Source organism: Haliaeetus leucocephalus, unplaced genomic scaffold (assembly GCF_000737465.1).
Source record: "Haliaeetus leucocephalus isolate CR32 unplaced genomic scaffold, Haliaeetus_leucocephalus-4.0 Scaffold184, whole genome shotgun sequence".
Taxonomy (NCBI): domain Eukaryota; kingdom Metazoa; phylum Chordata; class Aves; order Accipitriformes; family Accipitridae; genus Haliaeetus; species Haliaeetus leucocephalus.
The window spans coordinates 12,916,359-12,938,564 of record NW_010972620.1 but is presented as its reverse complement, the minus strand read 5'-3'; the positions used below and the strand labels follow the sequence as shown (position 1 = coordinate 12,938,564).

General features: G+C 35.6%; 1 protein-coding gene across 5 annotated transcripts in view; it reads left to right on the top strand.

The window, feature by feature from the left end:
- IDE (insulin-degrading enzyme) overlaps positions 1-15,834 on the top strand; it is a 58,995-nt gene extending 43,161 nt beyond the window's left edge. For 3 of the 5 annotated variants that reach the window (XM_010564919.1, XM_010564920.1, XM_010564923.1), the window contains 7 exons: positions 1,504-1,615; positions 2,715-2,882; positions 5,699-5,971; positions 8,229-8,290; positions 9,876-9,948; positions 11,905-11,972; positions 13,170-15,834. In XM_010564919.1, the coding sequence (XP_010563221.1) occupies positions 1,504-1,615; positions 2,715-2,882; positions 5,699-5,971; positions 8,229-8,290; positions 9,876-9,948; positions 11,905-11,972; positions 13,170-13,265 (852 nt within the window). In that variant the 3' untranslated portion in view covers positions 13,266-15,834. Of the gene's footprint in view, positions 1-1,503; positions 1,616-2,714; positions 2,883-5,698; positions 5,972-8,228; positions 8,291-9,875; positions 9,949-11,904; positions 12,138-13,169 lie in introns of those variants that run through there. The other 2 variants (XM_010564918.1, XM_010564917.1) reach the window with 2 other exon arrangements.
- The last annotated feature ends 6,372 nt before the right edge of the window (positions 15,835-22,206 follow it).

Here is a 22,206-nt window from a genome sequence, read left to right as displayed (position 1 = left end):
GGAGAAATATAAAAAAATAGTCTCACTTTTTTCCTTCCTGATTTCTTATACATTTGTATATGAAAGTCAGTTCTTTCTGAAATATAAATGAATGACCAGGTTTTTTAGATTTCCATGATGGTGCAGTCATAGCAGAAAAATGCATTCTTTAGTTGGCATAATGGGTGGCTATTGAGGAATCCTACAGCTAGAGAACTGGGAAGGATGTATGTACTGTTATACCCATAGCTATGTAATGTTTAGAAATGATCTGCAAACTCCCTAATGGATGCGGGTAGGAAATTACTGTCCTTCAGTGTCCATGATGTGATATCACTGACAAAGCTCAGAAATTTTAACCTGCATCTAAGAATTTTTTCCGACTAAAATTAAATTAAAATTTACATATTCTTGTGACACCTTTCAATACTGAAAAATTTTTTAGTGAATCTGTACTTTTTGAAAAATTAGACCTATCTAGCTGCTTAAAATTCCTATTTCTTCTTGAATTAATTTCATTCTCATATTTGGTTTTTGACTGTTCCTTTTATTTATTTGCTGCTAGTGAGTGAATAGTAAACTAATCCTGTTCAGAATATCTGTCTGAACAGTCTTGTTGCAAATATTTTGTTTCAATATGCTGACTCAATTGGAAGAATATATTTTTCTCTAACCTTTCAAACTGTGTTTTGTTAGACCTCAATCTTTTTGTCTTTGATACTGGGTGGGGGTTTTGGGGAGTGGGGAGGACACGTGTGTTTATTAAGTTTCCAGACCTTTTGCATATTTTTAAGATCATTTGTGTTGTGAGTTTGTGGCAGTGCAGACTAAGAGATTTAGGCTTTCAGCCAAAACTACTTTGTAGCAAGTTACTGTAATTTCCAGTATACAGGCTACAAGAACATATAAGACTTAACAGGTAAAGCTTTTGAAGTTAAATTCTTGAATGACACTAACGATTTTTAATTTTTTCACTATTCATTATTTTTTAATTATTACTATTATTTTAATCAATCAAATAAAGGAAAGTATCTGGGCAATGAGTCCTAATACTACCAGCACGTCAATGGAATGCATGTTTGAACTTAACCATTAATTTGTTTTCTTAAAATTGGATCTACTGAAACGTCATTTGCTTTGCAAATGTACATTGTAGGTATCTCATTTTCAAACTTAGAAAGATGAGTACATCAAAGTGGTGAAGGGAAAGGGGGCAAAAAAAAAAGCCCATTGAACTTTAATTTCAGAAGCATTGGGGAGGAGTAGTAGTTAAACACAGAGACAAGATAAATGTGGGAAAAAACCCACAAACCCCTTGCCCTCTCCCCAGCCCCCACTTCCTCTTATCTACTTAACCTCTGCTGTATTTTTGTTAAATTACAATATCCCTATTTGCTATTCCTGATTTTTTTTTCCTTTTTTCTTTTCTCTCATGTCACCATCAACAATTGGAAAGTCTTGCCCTGCCGTTAGGTACAGAATAACTAATGATCATTAAAAGTCCTCCTATGTTTTCTCTTCCAGGCTGCATTAGGAATTATGCAGATGGTTGAGGACACTCTCATTGAGCACGCTCATACAAAGCCACTTCTTCCCAGTCAGTTAGTGAGATACAGAGAAGTGCAACTTCCTGACAGTAAGTTAAATGATTTATTTACAATTTTTAATACACATTAAATTGAGATTCTCTGTTTGCTAATGGCATTTTAAAATTAATATTATTCTGTTGATAGGAGCTTGTTTTGAAATCAGACTTACTTCAAATTATTTTGAACTTTAAATTTAAAAATACAGTCAGGGTGTGGTTTTGTTAATAAAATTGTGCACTAAAACATCATCTTTCTGGTGTACCTGAAAATGAATTTGATTTCATTTTTAATCTGTGTATGTAAATTGGACGACTTGGGGATTGGAACTAGATGATCTTTAAGGTCCCTTTCAACCCAAACCATTCTATGACTCCATGATTCTGTGATTCAATCCTAATTCACTCAGTATGATTTGTGGAAGTAAGAACTCTGCCCCACACTCTGCTACACATAGTATACACATTTGAATAAGCACCATTCTTTGAGCACTTTCAAGTATTAATTGACCATTCAGTGAAGGATTGTCCTGAGTTACTCTTGCTTTTTGAGAAAACTAAAAGCTCTTACACAAGTAACTGTTTTTTTCTAATATAAATTCTTTTGGTCTCATGGTGTTTGTATACGATTTTACTTCTGTTGTGCAAAAAAGTCTTATATATAAGACAGGAGGTTTAAGGAATTGCTGGGAGTTATACAGGAATGATGACACATGTAGCTATACAGCCAAAGCCCCTTACCCATAGCTGATCATCAGCTTGTGGAAGCTACCATATACCAAAGAAGCTATTGGTATTAAATGCTAAATTATTTTTAATGTTCATAAATGTTTCTGACAAATTGTTTTTAGAAACTATTTACACAGTAGAGGTAATGCAAAATTCCACTCCAGTTCCAAAAATACTTGCTTAAGGAGAATCAGCCAGTTTCAATTTACTTGTTGATATGCTCAAGCTATGACATTTCAATATGTTAAAATAATCTTTTCTTGTTTCATGAAGAGTATGCTGTTAGTGGAAATTCTGCTTTAACAGTCCTAAACCATTTATTATAATTCCATTCCACAAGTGATAGAACATTATCTTTTTAATTGTGGACAATAAGAATGTACATTTTAATGAACTTAAATGTTTCAACTTTGTCTTTTAGGAGGTTGGTTTGTATATCAACAGAGAAATGAAGTTCATAACAATTGTGGCATTGAAATATATTACCAGACAGACATGCAGAGCACTTCTGAGAATATGTTTCTGGAGCTCTTTTGTCAGATTATCTCAGAACCATGCTTCAATACTCTGCGCACCAAGGAACAATTAGGTAAATTTTCCCATAGTGATTATGTCTCTGTATACTCACATGCACGTGTACTCACACACTTCTATGAGACATGATGAGGTGTTCTTTCCCTGCTTAGTGAGTGTCATTTAAAGGGCACTTGGTAAATGTAAATCATTTAACAGATGATGACTCAAATGAATGTTACTGTGCACAGACTCTAAATTGAGAAGCAGCAATCATAAATTTTAAGATAAGTCTGAAATATCTGAAACTAACTCTGGCTTAAAAAAAAGTTTGATCACTGTACAGAAAACTTCATATCTAGAATTTTTACAAAAAGGACATTAGGTCAGCTTCCTAAATTTTAGATCTTCTTAAAGCATCAGTTTGGTCTTTTCTGCGTGTGATCCTACTTCCAGGTGTACTTGATGTTTCATAAGCCCTATCTTAGGAATACTGCTGTGTGGGTAATGGTAAGCTGCCATGTTGGTGAAGACCTAAATACATTTCAGGCTTTTTAAGAACTCGGCTGTTCACTAATAAGTACAAATAATTGTTACCTGAGCCAGTAAGACTGAGAACTAGTAAGGTTGTTCCAAACCAGGATAACAACGAGAGACAGACTGTGTGACAGTTTGCGTGACTGAAATACTAATGAGGAGGAGTACAGTTTTTCCAAAGGTGAGAGGCAGGGGAATGTCTCAGTGTGATAACTATGAACTACCAGGGAGATCAGGCAAGAGTAGACTTTTTGTGAACAACTAGCAGAATCAGCCATACTATATTCATCAGGGATTTTAACCATCTAGATACCTGCTGAAAATAGGGCAGGACCCAGGTTATTTAGCAGGATTTTGGAATGTGCTGGTGACAGGTTTTGTATAGAAGTTGGAGGTAACAGCTAAAGAGGAAGCAGGGAACAAGCGTGAGGGTGTGTCCAGCACTGCGTAACTGCCAAATGATAGAGCTCACAAGACTTAGGAGGGAAGACAGTAGAAATACCAGCAAAATTCAATACACTTCATGGAATTGTTAATAAGATCTCTGAGAAAGTGAAGAGAAAAAGAAGTTCAGGAGTTAGCAGTTTGCTAAACAGTAGAAGTAGTAACAAGAACTCATTCAATAAATGCTTTAGCGGTACGAGAAAGAGGAAGAGAAAAATTGTCAATGGGGGGGGGGGGCACCTAAAAATGTTTTAGGATGGATTTGTTAGTTTTCACTTAAAATGTCAACTGTGACGAGATGATTTCCAAAATAAATACTGGCGATCAAAGTCCAAGGCTTACCTTTGAACTGGAAAATAACAGATTAAAAGTTGTTCAGGTAAATTAGAAGCTTTTAAAGAGTTCAGCCATGATGAACTCTACATTCATTAAAAAAAAAAATCCAAAACCAACAAAAACACAAGGAAAACCAAAATTATGAAATCCTGGAATTAGAAGTCTTATAGCTGAGAACTTGTGGATGATAGATGAGGTACTGGAAAAAATAATCACGGGTAAATGCTATATGTTTCCTTAAAAAAGGAAAGAGAAAAGCAGGGAAATTACAGATCAGTCAGCTAACTTATTCCATATTTTCCAGGAATTAGAATTATCAAATCGGTTCTAAATTCATAGAAGGTAACTGGGAAACTATTACTGGACAAACTCAGGTCAAACTAACTGAACTTATTTTATATACAAACAGAGTTTGGCTGTATGGATGGAAGTGGTGATGTTGTAAGTCTTTTCTTGATAGTATGAAAGGCACGTAATATTCTCAAACAAGCTAGAGAGAGCGCCTAGGTGGGAGTGCTACACATTTGGATGCAAGACTGTTTGGAAAGTCATGACTGGAGAATAGATTAGCTCATTTGAAAAATGGTGTTTTACAGAGCTCTATTGTGATCCAATGCTATTTAGTATTTTCATCAAAACTCTGGATGATAGAAGAGTGAATATGCTTACTAAATCTTCAGATAATACTAAGCTGGGAGAGGCTGCAAGTGTGTGGGAAGATAGAACTCAAAATTAGTTTGACATTTTGGAAACACGACTTGAATGAAGATGCAATTTGTTAGGAACAGTTTGGCAGGAATAATCAATGGCACAGATACAAGCTAAGAAGCAACTGGCTAGGTAGCAGTTCTGTAGAAAACAATCTACAGGTTACAGTAGATAGGAAGTAGAACATAAATCAGTGGCGTAATGCTGCTCTGTAAAACACTGGTTTATATATAAATGGGAGCTTCCAAGATGCAAACACAATAATACTTCTATATTGTTCAGGTAAGGACTTTGAAATACTGTATCCAGTTTTGACATGAGCATCAAGGAATGATTAGAGAGCTATAAAACAACATTTGAAAGACTGAAATGTGCAGATTAGTTATTGAAAGAGGGGAGGAAGATGGAAGAGAGGCTTAGTTGTTCAGATAAGTAAAAGCTGCACCAAAAAGGAAGGAAATAATATTTTCTTTGTATCTAATTGATAAGATGAGAAATAGTGGTCTTATATTGCAGCAAAGAGAATTCAGATTAGATGTTATGAAAAAATAAGTTCCTAATGTTGAGTCTAATGAAGCACTAGAGTACAGCTTAATTTCCGGTTACCTAATCCTGATGACAAAATTCCTTTTGTTCTGTCTTGGTCTGCCTCATCTCCTCCTCACCCTTTCCCTGAACTGATATTTACCTCAGTGAAATAAAGACTTTTAAAACAAACAAACAAACAAAAAACCCCAATCATTAGCACATTTTGAAAACCTGCATTATTTCATAAAATTGCATTCTTGTCAAACATGCCATGTTTGGCAAACTTAATGCTGAAACAAGGGGTTTCTTTTAATTTGTGACTATTCTTGTTTTGCCAAGGTTACATTGTGTTCAGTGGTCCACGTCGGGCAAATGGCATACAAGGACTGCGATTTATTATCCAATCTGAAAAGCCACCACACTATCTAGAAAGCAGAGTTGAAGCATTCTTAAAAACTATGGAGAAATGCATAGAAGATATGACAGAAGAGGCCTTCCAAAAACACATCCAAGCTTTAGCAATTCGTCGTCTAGACAAACCAAAGAAGCTGTCTGCAGAATGTGCTAAATATTGGGGAGAAATAATTTCCCAGCAGTATAACTTTGACAGAGGTAAGACAAATTATAATTCCTTTAAAACTGAATGCTCTAGTTTGGCTACACTTGTGACTGTTGAGTGTCATATTAATTTGGGAGCAACTTAAACTTTTACATAGCCTGTGCATAATTTAATATATTTCTTGGTGATTTGTGTCCTGTAAATTGTATTTCTTCCTTCTGCTCTGAGAAAATGACCTCATTTGTGGAGCCTGTGCTCTCATTGCTGTGGGAGCCTTTAGTAATAGAGGATAAATATGTTCCCTGATGTTCACTATATGATGGGGGTTGGTGAATGCTTCATTGATCTTCCGTTCTTTCCCTTAAGGCTCAGTGAGACATAGAGTAGGTCAAGGATTGGAAGTGGTTTGAATGCAAATGTTGATATTGCATAAGCTGAAATGTCTTTCTGTGATGTTCAGATGTCTGTATTACATATGTGCGTAATACTTGACTGAGATGCATTCAAATACACTTTGACATTCCTGAAAGTGCACACATGAACCCTATTCCTCTTCCCATTGCACAGTTCTTTCAAGGCAGCGATGGCAGAGGCAACAGCAGGTATCTTAACTAACATGTGACCTGTATCAGCTTAGAGTAGGCTTAAAGAAACATTAATTTGGGGTTTGGGTTTTTTTTTCATACATGATACTTTGAAGATTACAGGCTTGTAGAAGACCAATTGAGAACCAACTTCTAGTATTATTACTGAAAATGGACTGACAGTTCTTACATGGTGATCCTACATAGTATTTAAGTTGTATTTTTCCCTTTTTCATTGTTTGAAGGTTTTTAATCAAAAATACTGAGGTATCTTAGTAATACAGTTTCTAATGTAAAAAAAATCAGTTTTAGGTACAGATCAGCTTTTCCTCACATTTTCATCTCTCGACTCTTATTCACAGCTATAATTTTCCATCTTCCATGCATAATATGCTTCCTACATAAAACTCTGTCTGTATCCCGTGACTTCTCTTCTGCTTTACATGCACAGTATTGGCCTTCTACAATAGCAAATACAGTCTTTTTGGTTGACAGTGACTAACTGAACTGTTTTAATAATGAAGAATTTTGTCATCTAGCTTGGTCTTGAGAGAGTAAGAGCTACTGACGAGGTTTCATGCCTGAGTGTAAGGAGTGACATGGAAACTTATCCCCTCAAGTACTTTTTTTGTGTCTGATGAAACAGTTTAATTTTTCTCTGCCTTCAGTGTTTCTGTTTTTACCATACTTGGATCTGTATTATCTCTCTGGAATTTCATACTTCCAGCTGCAGCCATAACTTTCATATCTAAATCTCTCTCAACTTATTATTTCCCTTGGCTTTTATGTCTTTAATTCCCAACTACCCACTAGTAATTTTATTTCATTAATGATTCTAACATGACTAAAATCGTCAAAATCAGAAATTCATATTCCAGCCTTAAGAAGCGAAAGGGTTTTTTCTTCAGGTTTTAACATGTTTATTATTTCTACTTCTACTGTTTTACTTAATTTAAAATTTTTCTCCCAAATGTCATCTAATTTTCCAAACTGTGTTGGTTTTGTTGTTTGTTTGTTTTTTATTTCCTCCATGTAGAACTTCATATTGATTACTTATAGCCTGCCTCACACACTTGTTAGCTGCATATTTGTTCTCTTGTACACATTTCTTACTTGATCTGGGTAACCCTAAGAAAAGCAAGCATGCCTACAACAAAAAACATTCCTGCTTATGCAGTAATTAAATTGTAATGAACTGATCATATAATATTATTTAGATGAAGTGATGTAGCTACTGAGACACATTGTCCCCAGGTATCTTAAAGGTGATTATTTCTTAACACGTATGATGTAGGCACCATTTGTTACATTTGTTTAAAAGTACATCCTGCCAAAGCACATCTTACCATCCTATTTCCTAACTGTGAATAAAAGCCATCTATAATCAGTCTGCATTAGAAATGTGTAACATTGATTTGAAGATAATATACAGAGCAGGCATATATTTTTTTAGCTACTGAATAACATACAGTGCAATCAGTATTCTTCAAACATGCATTTTCTAGTAAGTTCAATCAAATGGACTTACTGAAGTATAATTTTCTGCCAAGCTTCCAATGACACTTTTAGTGATGCAAGTATTAGCTTGCAAGTTAACAATGAAAAGCATATCATTTGCAGTCAATTACAGCATCTGAATTGGAAAGAAATCTACTTTGAATAAGTAGTGTGCTAATAACAAGCTATGATTTGCAGACTTGTTCTAATTTTTACTATTGTTGTGCAGATAACATTGAAGTGGCTTATCTAAAGACCCTGACCAAGGATGATATTATACAGTTCTACAAGGTAAGTTAGTCATGTAGCTAAAATGTTACTTGGAAAGAGATGTAGATACAACTGGATGTTATTTGTGTGAACTATGAAAGCATATACTTATGCCTGTTCTAGGCCAATGATATGATTGATGGAGATACCTTAATAATAATTTTGTTTCCTGAATCTTACTTAGTTTAGTGGCAACTAGCATACTGTAAAAATTGTGGAGAAGGATTGGTTTTTGTTGTGTGTGTGTGTTGGTTTGGGTTTTTTTCCTCTTATCAGCTCTTATTCTCCTCTTGTCTCATACATCCTTTCTTTATCAATAAAAAATGTGCTGCTCTATGACCAAGCTTGACCAAAATTGCGAATTTGTTGTTTTATTTTTTCTTCAACTAGTAAATGATTCAGCATATTTCATGTGTGTGAATTGTGAATGAAACAGATATTTTAAAATATTTGTTCACTGTAAATCAAAACTTCTTTTTCTTCCTGTCATAGTTAGGCAAAACAAAGGAACAGCATAACGATGTACATAATTGTACATTGCAACTCAGCATGAAGTTGCTAGCCAGATAGCCAATATAAGCAGTTGAAATACTAGGGGTCGTCTGCGCCACCCCCCCCCACCCCCTCCAGTAAATTTGGCCTCATTCTTTCTGTTTTCTAACAAATTTTATAGGCAGTAATTCACTATATTGCGAAGTGTACGTATTGTTTTATTACTTATGGAGCAGCTAATAGCTCAGGGAATACTTTGAAAAATAATGTAAACATATGTCTTTGGAACTTACTATTGGATCAAAAAATTTCTGCCTATGAAGAAGCATGGGTATGTGTGCATCTATGTCGTCTTGTTTTCTCTCTTGGCGGGGGGGGTGGGGCAATGTCTTTCAAAATAGTTTCTCTTGTACTCTGTCTTATCACTTTCACTATCCAAGGTCATTTTTACATTACTGTCTATTTTTATGAGATTTAGTCTTAATGCTTAAAACTCATTTACATGGCACAGTGAACACTGACATCTTTGGTTTGTGTTTTTTGTTTTTAATAGTATGATAGCATGAGTGAAGATATGCAGCAAATACAAACTTAGTAAATGGAATTTCAGTAGCTGTTGTTTAATAAATTGTAACTTGAACAAGTATCCATGTTCTGGTTTTGTAGGAATCTCTACTATTTTGTTTACGCTAATGCTCAATACGTGATTATCAGTATTCCAGAGCAGAAGTAACTGGCTAGATTGGTGAGCTAGTCCAGCTGAATTTAATAATTGTGTTCAGGGTGATGTACTTCCAGAAGGCTGCTAGGGATTGAAAATTCTGCAGAGATTTTAGGTTACATTCCTGATACTATGATAGTTAATGGCTAAACTGCTATTACTTTGAGTTTTTCTGAGTCCCAAACAGTACATGAATTTCTTAAATTCATTGTAAAATAATTTAAGATACTGTATGAATGATTTTTAGTAATATTTGAAGGGACATCCCAAAATTTATCCCTCATTTTAAAGCTTAAATTAAAATTTAAATGCTCTCATTCTTTTACTGTTTTATAAATGTAATGTCTGAGTGGTTCTTCCCACACCTGAAGGACTTGATGTTTTTTACTGTAGGTGCTGTTGGCAATAGATGCTCCCAGAAGACACAAGGTGTCAGTACACGTCCTTGCAAGGGAAATGGATTCCTGTAAGTATTGTGCTGAATATAGTATTTAATCAATTCCTGTTCAAGCAAGCCATGTTACATGATATAAATGCACTATAAGAAAAACTCAGCTCTGGAGATTACATACTTTTCAGAGGAAAAAGTACTTCTTTTTATGGGTTTTCTTCACATGGCTGCTTCAAATTTTCTGGTTGATGTTTGTGACCAAGTTCTTCAGCCATTCTGAACTATACTGATATTAGAACAATATATCTTAAAATAGTACTTCTTTTTTCAACAGGATATTTTAAAACAAACATAAAACTCTGTGTAGTCCTACAGGGAAAAACAAAATTAGGATTTGTAGTTATCAATACAATGTGGGTTTTTTCTGTTGTTGTTTGTTTTTTCCCTGACAAGCAATGAATGTCCACAATTTTATTCAAGCACTCTCAAAGGAAGTAAATAAAAATAATAATAACAAACAAACAAAAACCCCCAACTCTTTGGGAATGTCAAACATTATCTTTAAACTTGAGAAAGTCGAAGTTTATTTAAGTTTTATTTTCAAATAATCTAGATTAGCTGTGCATTGTAAACTGTGTTGTTCTGTTTTAGAATTCAAGAAAGAAAAGGTTGAAAGTGTTTCTGGTTAATATAAATAAGCTGAGAAGAAAAACTTCTATGTTGTTTTGTGTGGATTTTTCACCAGTTTATATTGGACTTAAATTTCAACATGTAACTGGTTGCAGAGTCAAGAATATTAAAGGCTTGTGTGTAGGAACAGAAAGAAGCAGATGGCTGTGTGCCTGTCATGAAACTCCTTCCAGTCTCAGAATGATTGATTTTTATGGTACTGTGGAAATTGTAACTCTGCAGCTGAGTAAGGAAGACTTGCTTCAAAGCATCTTTCCAGTTTTCCTGACTAATCATTGCTAAGTAGAAATAGCTCTAATATTTTTCCTGTCTAGAGAAAACTTTTTAAAGTGTAGTAACTATATTGCCAGAATTTGCTTGGAATGGTATCTTCCCAAGACAAGGGTGAGCATGGGAGACGACCTAACAAGTGGTTACTCTTACAGAGATTATAGCAAGGTGTTCTCTCCACATACTCCCCTGTCTTAAACCATTTAATCTGGCACGTGGCCTCTCTTCTGCCATGAAAGAGAAATGGGGATTTTAATGCATTTCCCATGAGTCCAAATAAGCATTCTTTCAAGTGCACGTGCCTATCCTCTAGAGGGTAACCAAAAGAGGAAGGCTAAAAAGCTTCTCAGAGGGAACCCTTCCTCCTGGAGGCAGACACACTATTTTCTCTGAGAGTGGAAAAGAATCGGAAGCAGTATAAATCTGGGATTTTAGGAGGGGAAAGCACTTGAACTCCCAAGGTAAAGGTTAGGGTTGAAATTTGAGTATGGAGGTAGAAGGGAGATTTAAGGAATTTAAGACTAGAAGTTCTTACGGACAAGTGGACTGGATGCAGGAAGAAGTTTTGGGGGGACTGGAGTAGGGCATGCATGGGGACAGGCAAGGAAGAGTTGGGGTTGCTATCCAGAATTTTGGTACATGGAGTAACCCCCATGCCTCCATAGGCATGTCCTTACTAAAAGATGTGGTGTTGTTACATTGCTCTTGCTGCGTGTACCACTGGCACTTACTACTGTTCTCATAATTTGTACTGAAAAACAGTTTTAAGTATTCATTGATCAGTAGACTAGCAATTTTTATTTCTACATTCTCTTTATGTATAAGTAAAATGAATAAAAGTAACTGCCTCAGCACATGTTCTCAAGTCAAATCATGGATTAAGCTCTTTGTATTTCTAAAGACAGCCATGGAATGTAAAAGCAAAATGTTCAGAAAATCTTATTTAGAGATACTTTAAAATTAATAACCTGTGCTTTATATAGATACCTGTCTTATAAGAGAAAACAGTTTATTATGTAAAAGGTACTGATTAAATTATGGTCCTGAATTAATTTTGATGATGTTAAATAGGCCCTGTTGTTGGAGAATTTCCATGCCAAAATGATGTGAACCTGGCACCAGCACCACCACTACCACAGGTAAAAAGAAACAACACACAAAAAATCCCAGGCTGTATTCTTAATATGGAAGTTTAGTATCATTAAATATAATTTTATAAGGAGAAACAAAATTCTTGACATTCATGCTGTTGTGGGGCTGATGTTTCAGCTCTTTTCTACATGCATTGTCATCCTCAGTAACAACAGGGATTTTTCCTGATTTTTTTTTTTTTTTTTTTCTTTTAGTAGTCTGTCCTGTTAGCCTTTGTTCCTTGTATTCCATTGAAATGAAAGCTATTACTAGTAGTTTACTGCGTATCTACACTATGGAGTAAATACAGGTTGTTATTGGCTGAAAATACTGATTGTATATAATCAGATGTATCAAGTGTCAAGAGGAAGATGCATATGCATCAACAAATTTATCATCTTTGTTTAAAAAATAAAACCAAAACCAACCCAACCCCAAACCAACAACAACAAAACCAACTATCTTGTCATTATCTTAAAACCTAAAATATTAATGCATATTCCTGTTAATAAGCAACTGTGGAGGAAGCAATTTGACAAATTCTATTCATAAAATTATTACAGATTTCACTGTGTGGTTAGATGTGATAGCACTGGGCCCTTGCTGGACGTTAAATGAATTTTATTGAAGAAGGATGGTAAAGTTTGTTCCAATAGATAATTGACTTTTTGCAATGCGGTAGTAGATCTGTGTTCTTATTGAGTCCTTATAGGTGAAATAATCACCATGGGTGGAAATTTCTGTATGAATTATATGTGAATATATTAGCCGTTATGACTGAAATATTAAAAAGTTATTTTGTTACTGCAACTAAAAGTAATAGTTCATTGAATTGCCATTGTTTTTATGATCTTACCTTAGATATTCAAAGGTAAGTGGGATATTCTGAAGTAGAATTTGCAAATGAAAAGATAACCTCTGCATTTACTAAAGTTCCTGCCATTATTAGTAAGGCAATTACTGCATTATAGCTATTGTTTTAAATTATCTACAGTAAATATGAAACCATTTATTTCATAAGAAATGACACTATATTTTGGGGGATCCTGTAATAATGAAGTGTGAATCACTAATATTGTAGAAAAGAGCAAGAAAGATGTGTTTATATGTAGCTGTAGCAACAGTTAAAATGAAAAGCGAGGAATTTCTCACTTTTCTGATTAAAGATATTCAGCAGACTTTTTCTTGCATACGCTTCTTTGCAGCCAAGTGTGATTGAAAATATGACAGAATTCAAGCGCAGTCTGCCGCTCTTTCCACTGGTGAAACCACATATCAATTTCATGGCTGCAAAACTGTGAAGAACCCCAATGGATGAAGAAATGCAAATGATCAGTACTGATATGGTTTCAGGGGACTTCATGATGAACAAAATTATTAAAGATCATTAGGATAAATGGTTCTGTCCGTTATGAAAGTCCCAAATTCCTTCTTGGTTCATTTGACATTAGCTGTGTGTTAGGGATAGAGAGTATATAAAAATCAGTTGTGGTCATGTGTCATTTATATTGCAGACAACCTGTTGAAAACCAAAATCAACTGAAACAATACTAATAAAAAACTTGTAGATGCAGTATATTTTTAAAATAGTAAATCCCTTCAAATTTTCATTTTGATAAAATAACCCTCCAGAGCAAACAAAATTGCTTGAAATATCCTTGTTACTCCTGAAAAACACCATTTAGTATCCCAATAATTAGCTTATTGGGGTCTGGAGGGGGTGAGAAAAGTAGGTCCTTTTTGGGATGGGGTCAACAGCTTTTCTTAAAAATAGAGACTTTCACATTTTTTTGAAGTGACATGTTGAATGATACTTTTTTAATTGATCCTTAATGCAACCAACATATTTTCTATTTAAGTTTTATGAAGACCAGTGGGGGGAAAAAAAAGGAGATTTGACAACATATTAAGTGAGAGAATTGTCATAATGAGAATAATTGAAGATAGGGGCATGATTTTAATCTTTCTATACGAATCTGGGGACATTTTATATTAAAACTAGTAAAATGCTGGAAACACTTTAATAGTGCATCTTATTTTTGTTATCAAAAGTGTTGTCCTAGTCTCTTGATACTGTCAGCATCCTGTTCAGTCTTTCAGTGTTACTGTGAATTGTTTCCATTTGGTATACAAAATACTTTATTTGGTGTCATTTTTTGTTCTCAGTTACGCATGTACTGATGGAGAACTCGGTCTGTCTTGCCTCATTTGTTATGTTAGGTCTCAGTCCAGCAAAGTGCTTACTAGTGCAAATAACTTTAAGTACATGTTAGTTCTTGACTCAAGAACAAGTGAATGTCAAATATGGGCCCTGTAATGGATCAGATACATCATTATTCTGATACATGTGTGGGTCCTTCTTGTCCTTCAGGAAGGCATTTGGGACAGTGCAGTACTGGATTAGCAGTACTGCTATAGCACAGGTTGTGGTTCAGGTTACATCACAAAATGTTTGTTCCTACTTCTTTTAAGAAGGCTGCGCAAAACCCGGAAGGATCAAGAATTTTGCTGAAATACTATAAGTATATATATTCCATAATTTAGTAAAATGGTAAAACAATATATGGTGTCTAACCCTCACCAGTTTTCTGACTTCTGCAGTGGTCTTAGGCTTGGGACAGCCCCCAAATAGAAGAAGGTAAGGGACCTTCTTACTAAGTTGCCCTACCTGTTTAATGCATAAAATTGATTGTAATTATTCAGACAGGATAGAGTATGCAAAGCACTGAAGATATAAAATCTGCTTATCCAGGGGTGTTACTGAGAGTTTGCTTCTTAGTAGAAGAACCTAAGACTAAGGCCCTGATGTGACACACTTCTTGTTAGATGTCACAATCCTGGTATATTCGATAGGGTTGTCCTTGTCTCTGAATCGATGTTCTTTCTTACACTGGCTCTGAAGCCAAATTAAATGAGTGCTTGACAGAGTAAGGGCCTTAAGTTGTGTTTATCTGAGAGTCTTTTCTAATTGAATAAACACAGTGTATTTAAAAGTTGTTTTAAAGGTTAACAGCACATGTTTCAACATCTTTTCAATAAATTTGATGATAGTTTGTGATGTAACCTGTTGCCAAGGAAGGCCACTAGCATTTTTTTGTAGCTCAAACATAGTATGAGCAAAACCAGTAAAGGTGTCTCTGTTCACCACATTTTTCATGGATCCTTCACAAAAAATGGGCTTTTTACCCTCTTGCATTTTGCTTTTGTTTATAGTTTTCTTTTAGTAAAAATATTTGTATTATATATATTAAAAGTTTTGACAACATATTATAAAAAGATATATTTTGGGACTTAGTATTTAAACATACCACTCTTACGGTGAATAAAATTAAATGGCTTCTATCATGTGTAAAAATAAATAGAGAGATATATATATTCATGGAAGTACTATCAACTCTAATTTTAATGAATTATATAAATAAATTGGAATAGCAGTGTATTTAACACAAGCTCACAAATAATGTTTTCCAGAGGGAAAAAATGTAGAATTTCAAAATTCTGTGACTGGATGTGGAAACCCATGTAGTTTTCCAGCAACTCTTAATTGCTTTTAAGTGTTCTCCAGCATTTTACAGTTTCTGAGTTTGATATAGCAGTAAATTTTGATAAACTCAGGCATACGAATGGGTTCATTTTAATGGATCCAAAGCTGCAGTGTCTACAAGCAATAAAAAACTACCTAGAATACACTGTAATTCAATTTTAGTGCTTGTTAATTAGTTTATGTAAGAAACCATAAATTATTATTACATAACTGTAATTTTTGCAAGTGCTATTTTAAGCAGTTGATGTGGAATTGGGTGCATGTGACACAGCCAGTATGACAGAGTGCTAGAGTTATTCTGTTTACAATAAACAATCTGAATTTAATGTTTGGAGTTTTTAATTTGTTTCATTTTAATTTTTTGCATACTGGTAATGTTACATCTATCAGTCTGTGCATGTTTTTTATTATATGTTAATTGTGATTTTCTGCTATCCAGTTGCTCGGACTAGTCAGGCTGAATAGCACTGCTGGAAAAGGGTTCCCAGTCACTTCCAGGGAAGTTTCAGAGGACCTCCCCATGTGGCATCCCACACCTTTAGGTATATCCACCTCTGTTGCTCTCTTGAGTGTATGAAAACTTAATAATACAAAGGTAGAAACACTTGCACAAGACAGGATTTTAATTATCAAATCTGAAATTGTAAATTCAGAGCATCGCTGCAGCCAGAGTGAGTCATGCCTAGTGCAGCTTTACAGTGTTGCTTTTGAGAAATTACTTTCCCCTGGTCACTTTCTTTGTTTTATGCACACCAAAAGATTACATTTTGAAAGGTTAGGAATGTGTGATTTTTAGAACAGTAAATAGTGTCAATTCTGAGTTCTGACAGCGTAAAGATACAAGTCAGCAGGCACTTCTGCTGTTCTAATGGGGCTCCTTGAAGTAATATCTGACAGCAATGTTCAGAGACAGGTTTTGTCCCTGGCATTGGAATGAGTGGTTGGTACTCGCAGCAGAGAAATAAAATGCCTGCAACCCACCTGGAAAATTGTTTGTCCCGAACATCAGGGCTCTCTTTCTCTTCCACTCCCAATCGTTAGGGATTGGTGTAAGTCTTGACTCCTTGGCTTTATTGTCTTTTGCAAAAAATCAAGCTATCCAAATTTACTTAAACTATTTCTGTTAGCCATAAAAAAGTGCCTGAGCTTTTTCAGAATATTGTTTAAGCGCTTGGATGTGAACAGCCCTTATTGATAATGTGTTCCACAGTGAGTGGATAAAGCATTACATACCTTTTTAACTTCATTTATTATTTTCTAGCTCTTGTCACAAGGTCAGCATTCTACACAAGGTCAGCAGAATTTTAGTCTACCTTCTCTCTACCGTTTAACTGGTTAATATGCTTTTGCTATAGGTCCACAGTAAAGTGAAAAATCCTTATCTTCTACATCTTTCTTCTTATGTTTTTTCCATATTTTTTTTCAATAGCTGACCATCAAACTGATATGGTCATCTACAATGACACCTGGGTCCTTCCCTTGAGCTCCTAGCTAATTTGATACTCAAATGCAACTGTTTTCAAGACAGTTTTTAATATTGTTGCTGCATGCTGCACAATGCAAGGCACTTCTGTGCTATTTCCAAGTCAGAAGAGATCAGAAACTCAGGCACCTTTCTTACCTTTCATGTAACTTCAAAAGAAGCCTGGCCTGTGTAGATTCTGCTGAAAGGCTTTTATTTGAAACATTTCAGAGTCTTGTTTACCATTCAAAGAATATACTCATAAGTTTTATAGTATGTGCTGTTGGTGGAATATAACGCTAATAGTATGTGAAATCTGAATTGCAATTCAAAGGAAGAAAGTGTATAAGGCCAAAGGCCCAGCAGAATGGGAAATGTCACAATTAAACCAACCTATTTGAACTCAAGCACCTAAACAGAATTTAAGATTGAAAATACTTATGGCTTCTTGAATTAGTATTTCTAAGCTCCCCCAAGGCTATTAACTAAAAGTGCAGCATTAACATCACACTGCTGAGCATTTGCTGCTGTTAACTTTTAGGACTCCCTCTTTAGTGGTGCAATGCAAAATTCTGAATTAAAGTTCTTGACCGACTGTGCAATGGATGAGGCATCCAAGCTTAAATCCTACATCTTCTGAGGATTTGCTACCACCATACTGTGTGTTAGATGTGCTTCCTTTTGCTTCAGCTTTCCATTACAGCTTTTTACTGCCTGCTCGGCTTCCCTTTCAAGAAGGGGAGCAAGGAATCGTGGTACTTTCCTAGCAACTGCCAAAGATAGGTAAACATTTCACTGGAGCAGCAGCTGGAACTCAGGACCCCCTTCCAGCCCTCCTACACAGAACTGGGTGTCTCATGGTACATGTGAGCTCATTACATGCACATACTCTGGTGGTGAGTGCTTTCTCTATAAAATCAGAACAGGCTCAACAGTAAGGGAATCAGAAAGTCCCCAAGCTACGTCACTAACCTCCCAGGAAGTGGGAAAAATAGCTGGGGAAAATTCTGATAGAAGATGGAAATGAAGTTGATTTTTTTGGTAACTGTGGCATTAGAAGAACATGCTTTTTGTATGAAGTCTGTTATAAAGGATGGACTTCTATAATGGGAGAGAGAGAAGACCACCTGCCCAGGGAAATGCAGGAGATCAATGCTAATGCATTTTACATGGTTAAGGCTGAGTAATTTCAGAGCATGTGCAAAAATGGTATTCTGGGATATCGAATGTAGAAAGTGTGGGTGTGTACAAATGTTAGTGAAAGCTGAGACTGGGCTTTGAAGATCTAAATTTTGGATGTGATACCTTTTAGCAGACAGGGGTCTTAAATTTGCTGAATAGTATTAAGGTGGTGCACTTGATAAGGCAATTTTGGAACTGGTTTAAAACACCAGAAATACGTAAACATTTCACAGCAGTAGTGTTCAAAAATGGTTCACTTGATATTTTTCAAACTTTCCAACTTGCTTTGGAATGAAGTAAGTTTAGCGGGACAGGTTTCAACCCAAATGATTATTTGCATATGTGTGTAAAAGCCAGGGAAGTTCACAACAGGTTAGTGTGCTCATCAGTGCGCTGGGGTCAGTAAACTGTCAAACAGTTCAACATTTCCCCACTTTATCTTTTTGTCATTACAGTAACTTTTAGCCTGCTAATACTTGTGCATTCCAAGCTTTCTGCAGTACTGGGGGGGGAAAGTGTTTCTTATGACTACTTACAGCAAGTGAAGTTCTATGTTTCAACTGTGAGATACCAGTATCATTCACTAGCACATACCTGTTGAGGGTGAGGCTTCAGGAAGCTGAAAAAAATCTATGCAGATAATTCCCCTGTTCACAGATTTGATTAATATTAATTTCCAGATGAAATTTTAGGAAGAGAAAGTAATTGTGACAATTCTGCAGCATTAAGTGTATTTTAGGAACACAGGAATTTGTATGTATAACTGGATCTGGCATCTCCACAAGCTGATTATTTAATTCTGATACTCTTTGTGTCATCTTCAAAGGCAGAGACGTCGCTGTTCATCTCGCATTGTGTCATGTCTCTGACCAAGGCGGGGTGACCAGATACTCCCATTGTCACATCAGCCAAAAGTGTCATTGATGTCCCTTTAGCACTGGCATGCATGGGGTGTGGGCTACGTGTGAGTTCTAGGATATTTTTTCTGTGATTAGAACTTGCCTTCTAATTCTGGCAAGCTTTACCCATGAAATCATACAAAGATGACATCTATAGTATGTCAAAGCCTGGAGAGCCACACTGGACTGCTGCTGAAGCTCAGCCAAGTGGGAGATTTATGCAAGTAGAACTATTTCAGAAATAATTTGAAAACAGGTGCTACTCAACCGCAGCAGGAGACTGATCTGCTGTTGTATGCACAAAATTATTTTATTGCTGTGAATAATCTAATGTACCTTATGCAGCCTTTTCCTGGAAGTAGGCATATTTGAGTGGAATAGCTTGTAGGCTTTGTGTAACTTGAAGAATGCATATATGAAGAATGCTTGTAGTTTGGATTTTCTACTTGAATTTAAATGTCAGTAATCTTTAATGATGTTATGAATGTGAAAATACAAAAGATTGTATTAAGTTCAGTGTATACAAAATGTGTGAGCTGGGGTGCTTGCCCACATTATAAGCCACTTAATAAAAATAATGTTGAAATGCAAGATAATGCATATAAGTTGATAGCAACTAGTTGCATGCCATTTTGCACTTCTTGTCTGATAATCATGTCTATCTGTCATGTCATTGTGTATAGATTATAAATTCCTGTGAAAAGGGGTCATGTGTTATGTCTGTAAACTACCAGTGCACAACTGTGGCGCTGTATAGGCTTTTTTAAATGTTGAGTTATTGAGAGTGAATACAAGACCTTATTTTCAGGACAGCTTGTAGTGTCTGAACAGTCGGAGTTTCTCTGAGCTTTGAAAGCAACAGAATAAAAGTAGCAGAATCTCTCATTAATTTTATTAGGTCTACATCCTCTACCAAACAGACAAAAAAAAAAGGTAGTTGAGATAATTAATAATTAAATACTTAAGCTGGCCTGACAACTGGAGTAAATGTGTTGCCTTGTAGTATATTGGTAGCCCTAGATTATAAAATATGTTTATCTTAACAATGGTTTTGGCATAAACTCTGACTAGTCATTTAAAATGACTTTAAGTACTGTTGGAATAGCTTAATAGTCCTGGAAGACTTTAACATTCATATTTTTTCTTTAATTTGAGATCCAGATACAGGGTCTCAGTCTTTTATAGAAATAAGAGTCCTATCATTTCATAGCTTGTTGGACTGAACTTTAATTTGGCGATGCTTTTAAAGAGAGATCTTCTGTGACAGAGATCTGCTCCAAAGATGCCAGAGGAGCTGCCTTGCTATTCCCTAGGAGTCACCATACACCATGCAAGCAAAAAGATAAATGCCAAGATAATGTGTATCTACGTTTTTAAAGTATGCATTTGCAATGTAATTAATCTATCACTTTTTCTTAAGCTAAAGTCAATAATACATCTTCTCAAAACTAGGTGGAAAGATTCAGTAGACCTGGTTGTCCAGCAGCTCAGGAAGAGGCAATTCAGAAAATGGACTGCAACACAAAATCAAAACTGAGTATAGATTTATGTGTATGATTAAATAAGACTATAAGGGATAGCACAATCAGTAAGCTTAAGCTATTTTATTTATTCTGTTGGTAATTTCTGGTTCATTGAACATGCTGAGGTGCCCTCATAAGTAATACCAGAAATGTACTGGCAGTAAAGCGTGCAGTCCTGGTAGACTGGTGTTGGCAGTAGAGATTGCAGAATTTGGAGAGATGTAATGAGACTCGACAGCACTACAGTATCCACAAACCAACAGCAGCTCGTCGATATCAGAAGTGGAATTCATAAGGTTCCTTCCTGGTCCTGAAAGTATGAATAGCTAAAGGTGTCAGGAGAGGAGAGCAATCCTGTCTTTGTTGGCCCCTTGCAATCTCGGATACCTTGGGCAAATAGTGAAGTTCTGTTCTTGAGCAGCAGCTACATCATACCAAATCTCCTTGTGCAACAGGTCTTTCCTTTGCTTCAATTTAATATTAAATGTTACTACCTTTTTCCTGTCGGAAAGGTAGTTTAATTTTATCTCTTTTGCAGTATTTATAGTGTGCTAATTAGTGCTATTTCCAACCAGTTACCTGTGCCTCCAGGTAATGGCTGTGCATATGTATGTGAAATTACCTGTTCACATCTAGTCACTCATCTTTGGAATGAACAACAGAACTGGGTGTTTTATTTATGGTGATGCAAGAGAGTGAAAGACCTGAAGTTTGATTGATTTTTTTTTTTTTTTTTTTTTTTTTTTGGTCCTTTGTTGTCTTTAGAGCTGGCACTTACCAAAATATTTTTGACCTGGAAAGTCAAGTAGAAGTGACTTCACTGACAGTAAATACTGAACTCTTTAGTGCCATTTCTACAGTAATAAATTTAAGGGTAGGACTGTATGCTTAATTTGCAGAGGAAGTTTCAGGTTCATGATGTAGTCATGCATATTCAATAATTATTTCCTACTGTTTGACCGGGTTGGGGTAAGGGAAGACCAGGAAAGAAAGAATTGATTTTTGTTTTTTTAAGGTTTTCTTACCTGTTTCAAAGTTTAAAGAAAAATTGCTATGCAAGAGAAGAAATCAAATTTCTTAGCTTAATTTGTAGAAAGTGTCAAGTTTTTTAAACAGGTATATTTTAATTTTTTTAATATAAAGTTTAATTTTCATTGCTTGGAAAATGGCATATACTTCAGAATAAAAATGTCAGCTTAAAAGATTCACCATGAAACAAGAAGCTTTTGCGGTGTCTTTCCTTCACCCTGTAATTAAAATTCTTCTTGGTGCTACAGGACACAACATTTGCTGTTATTCCCTATAACAATGTGAAGAGTTGTGCATCTCATCTTTATGCATGAAAATGATTTTCTTTGTTCCGCTGAGGAAAACCGTGTTTGTACGATTTTAAAGATAAAAATATAAATAGAACAATAAATCACCTTTAAAATCGCAGAAATGGCCCGGATGTGTATTTTAAAAGGAGAAAGACTGCGTGAAGTCTTTTATCTTCACAAGTTTCGCGTCGTCTTAAGTGTCCCCAAAACCGATCGCGTTCTGAGACGCCGACGCCTGCGGGGTTGGCCGCGGGGCTCCCTTGTTGCCTCCGCCATTTGCTGCCGCCCGCAACCGGAGGGGGCCCGGCGGCGG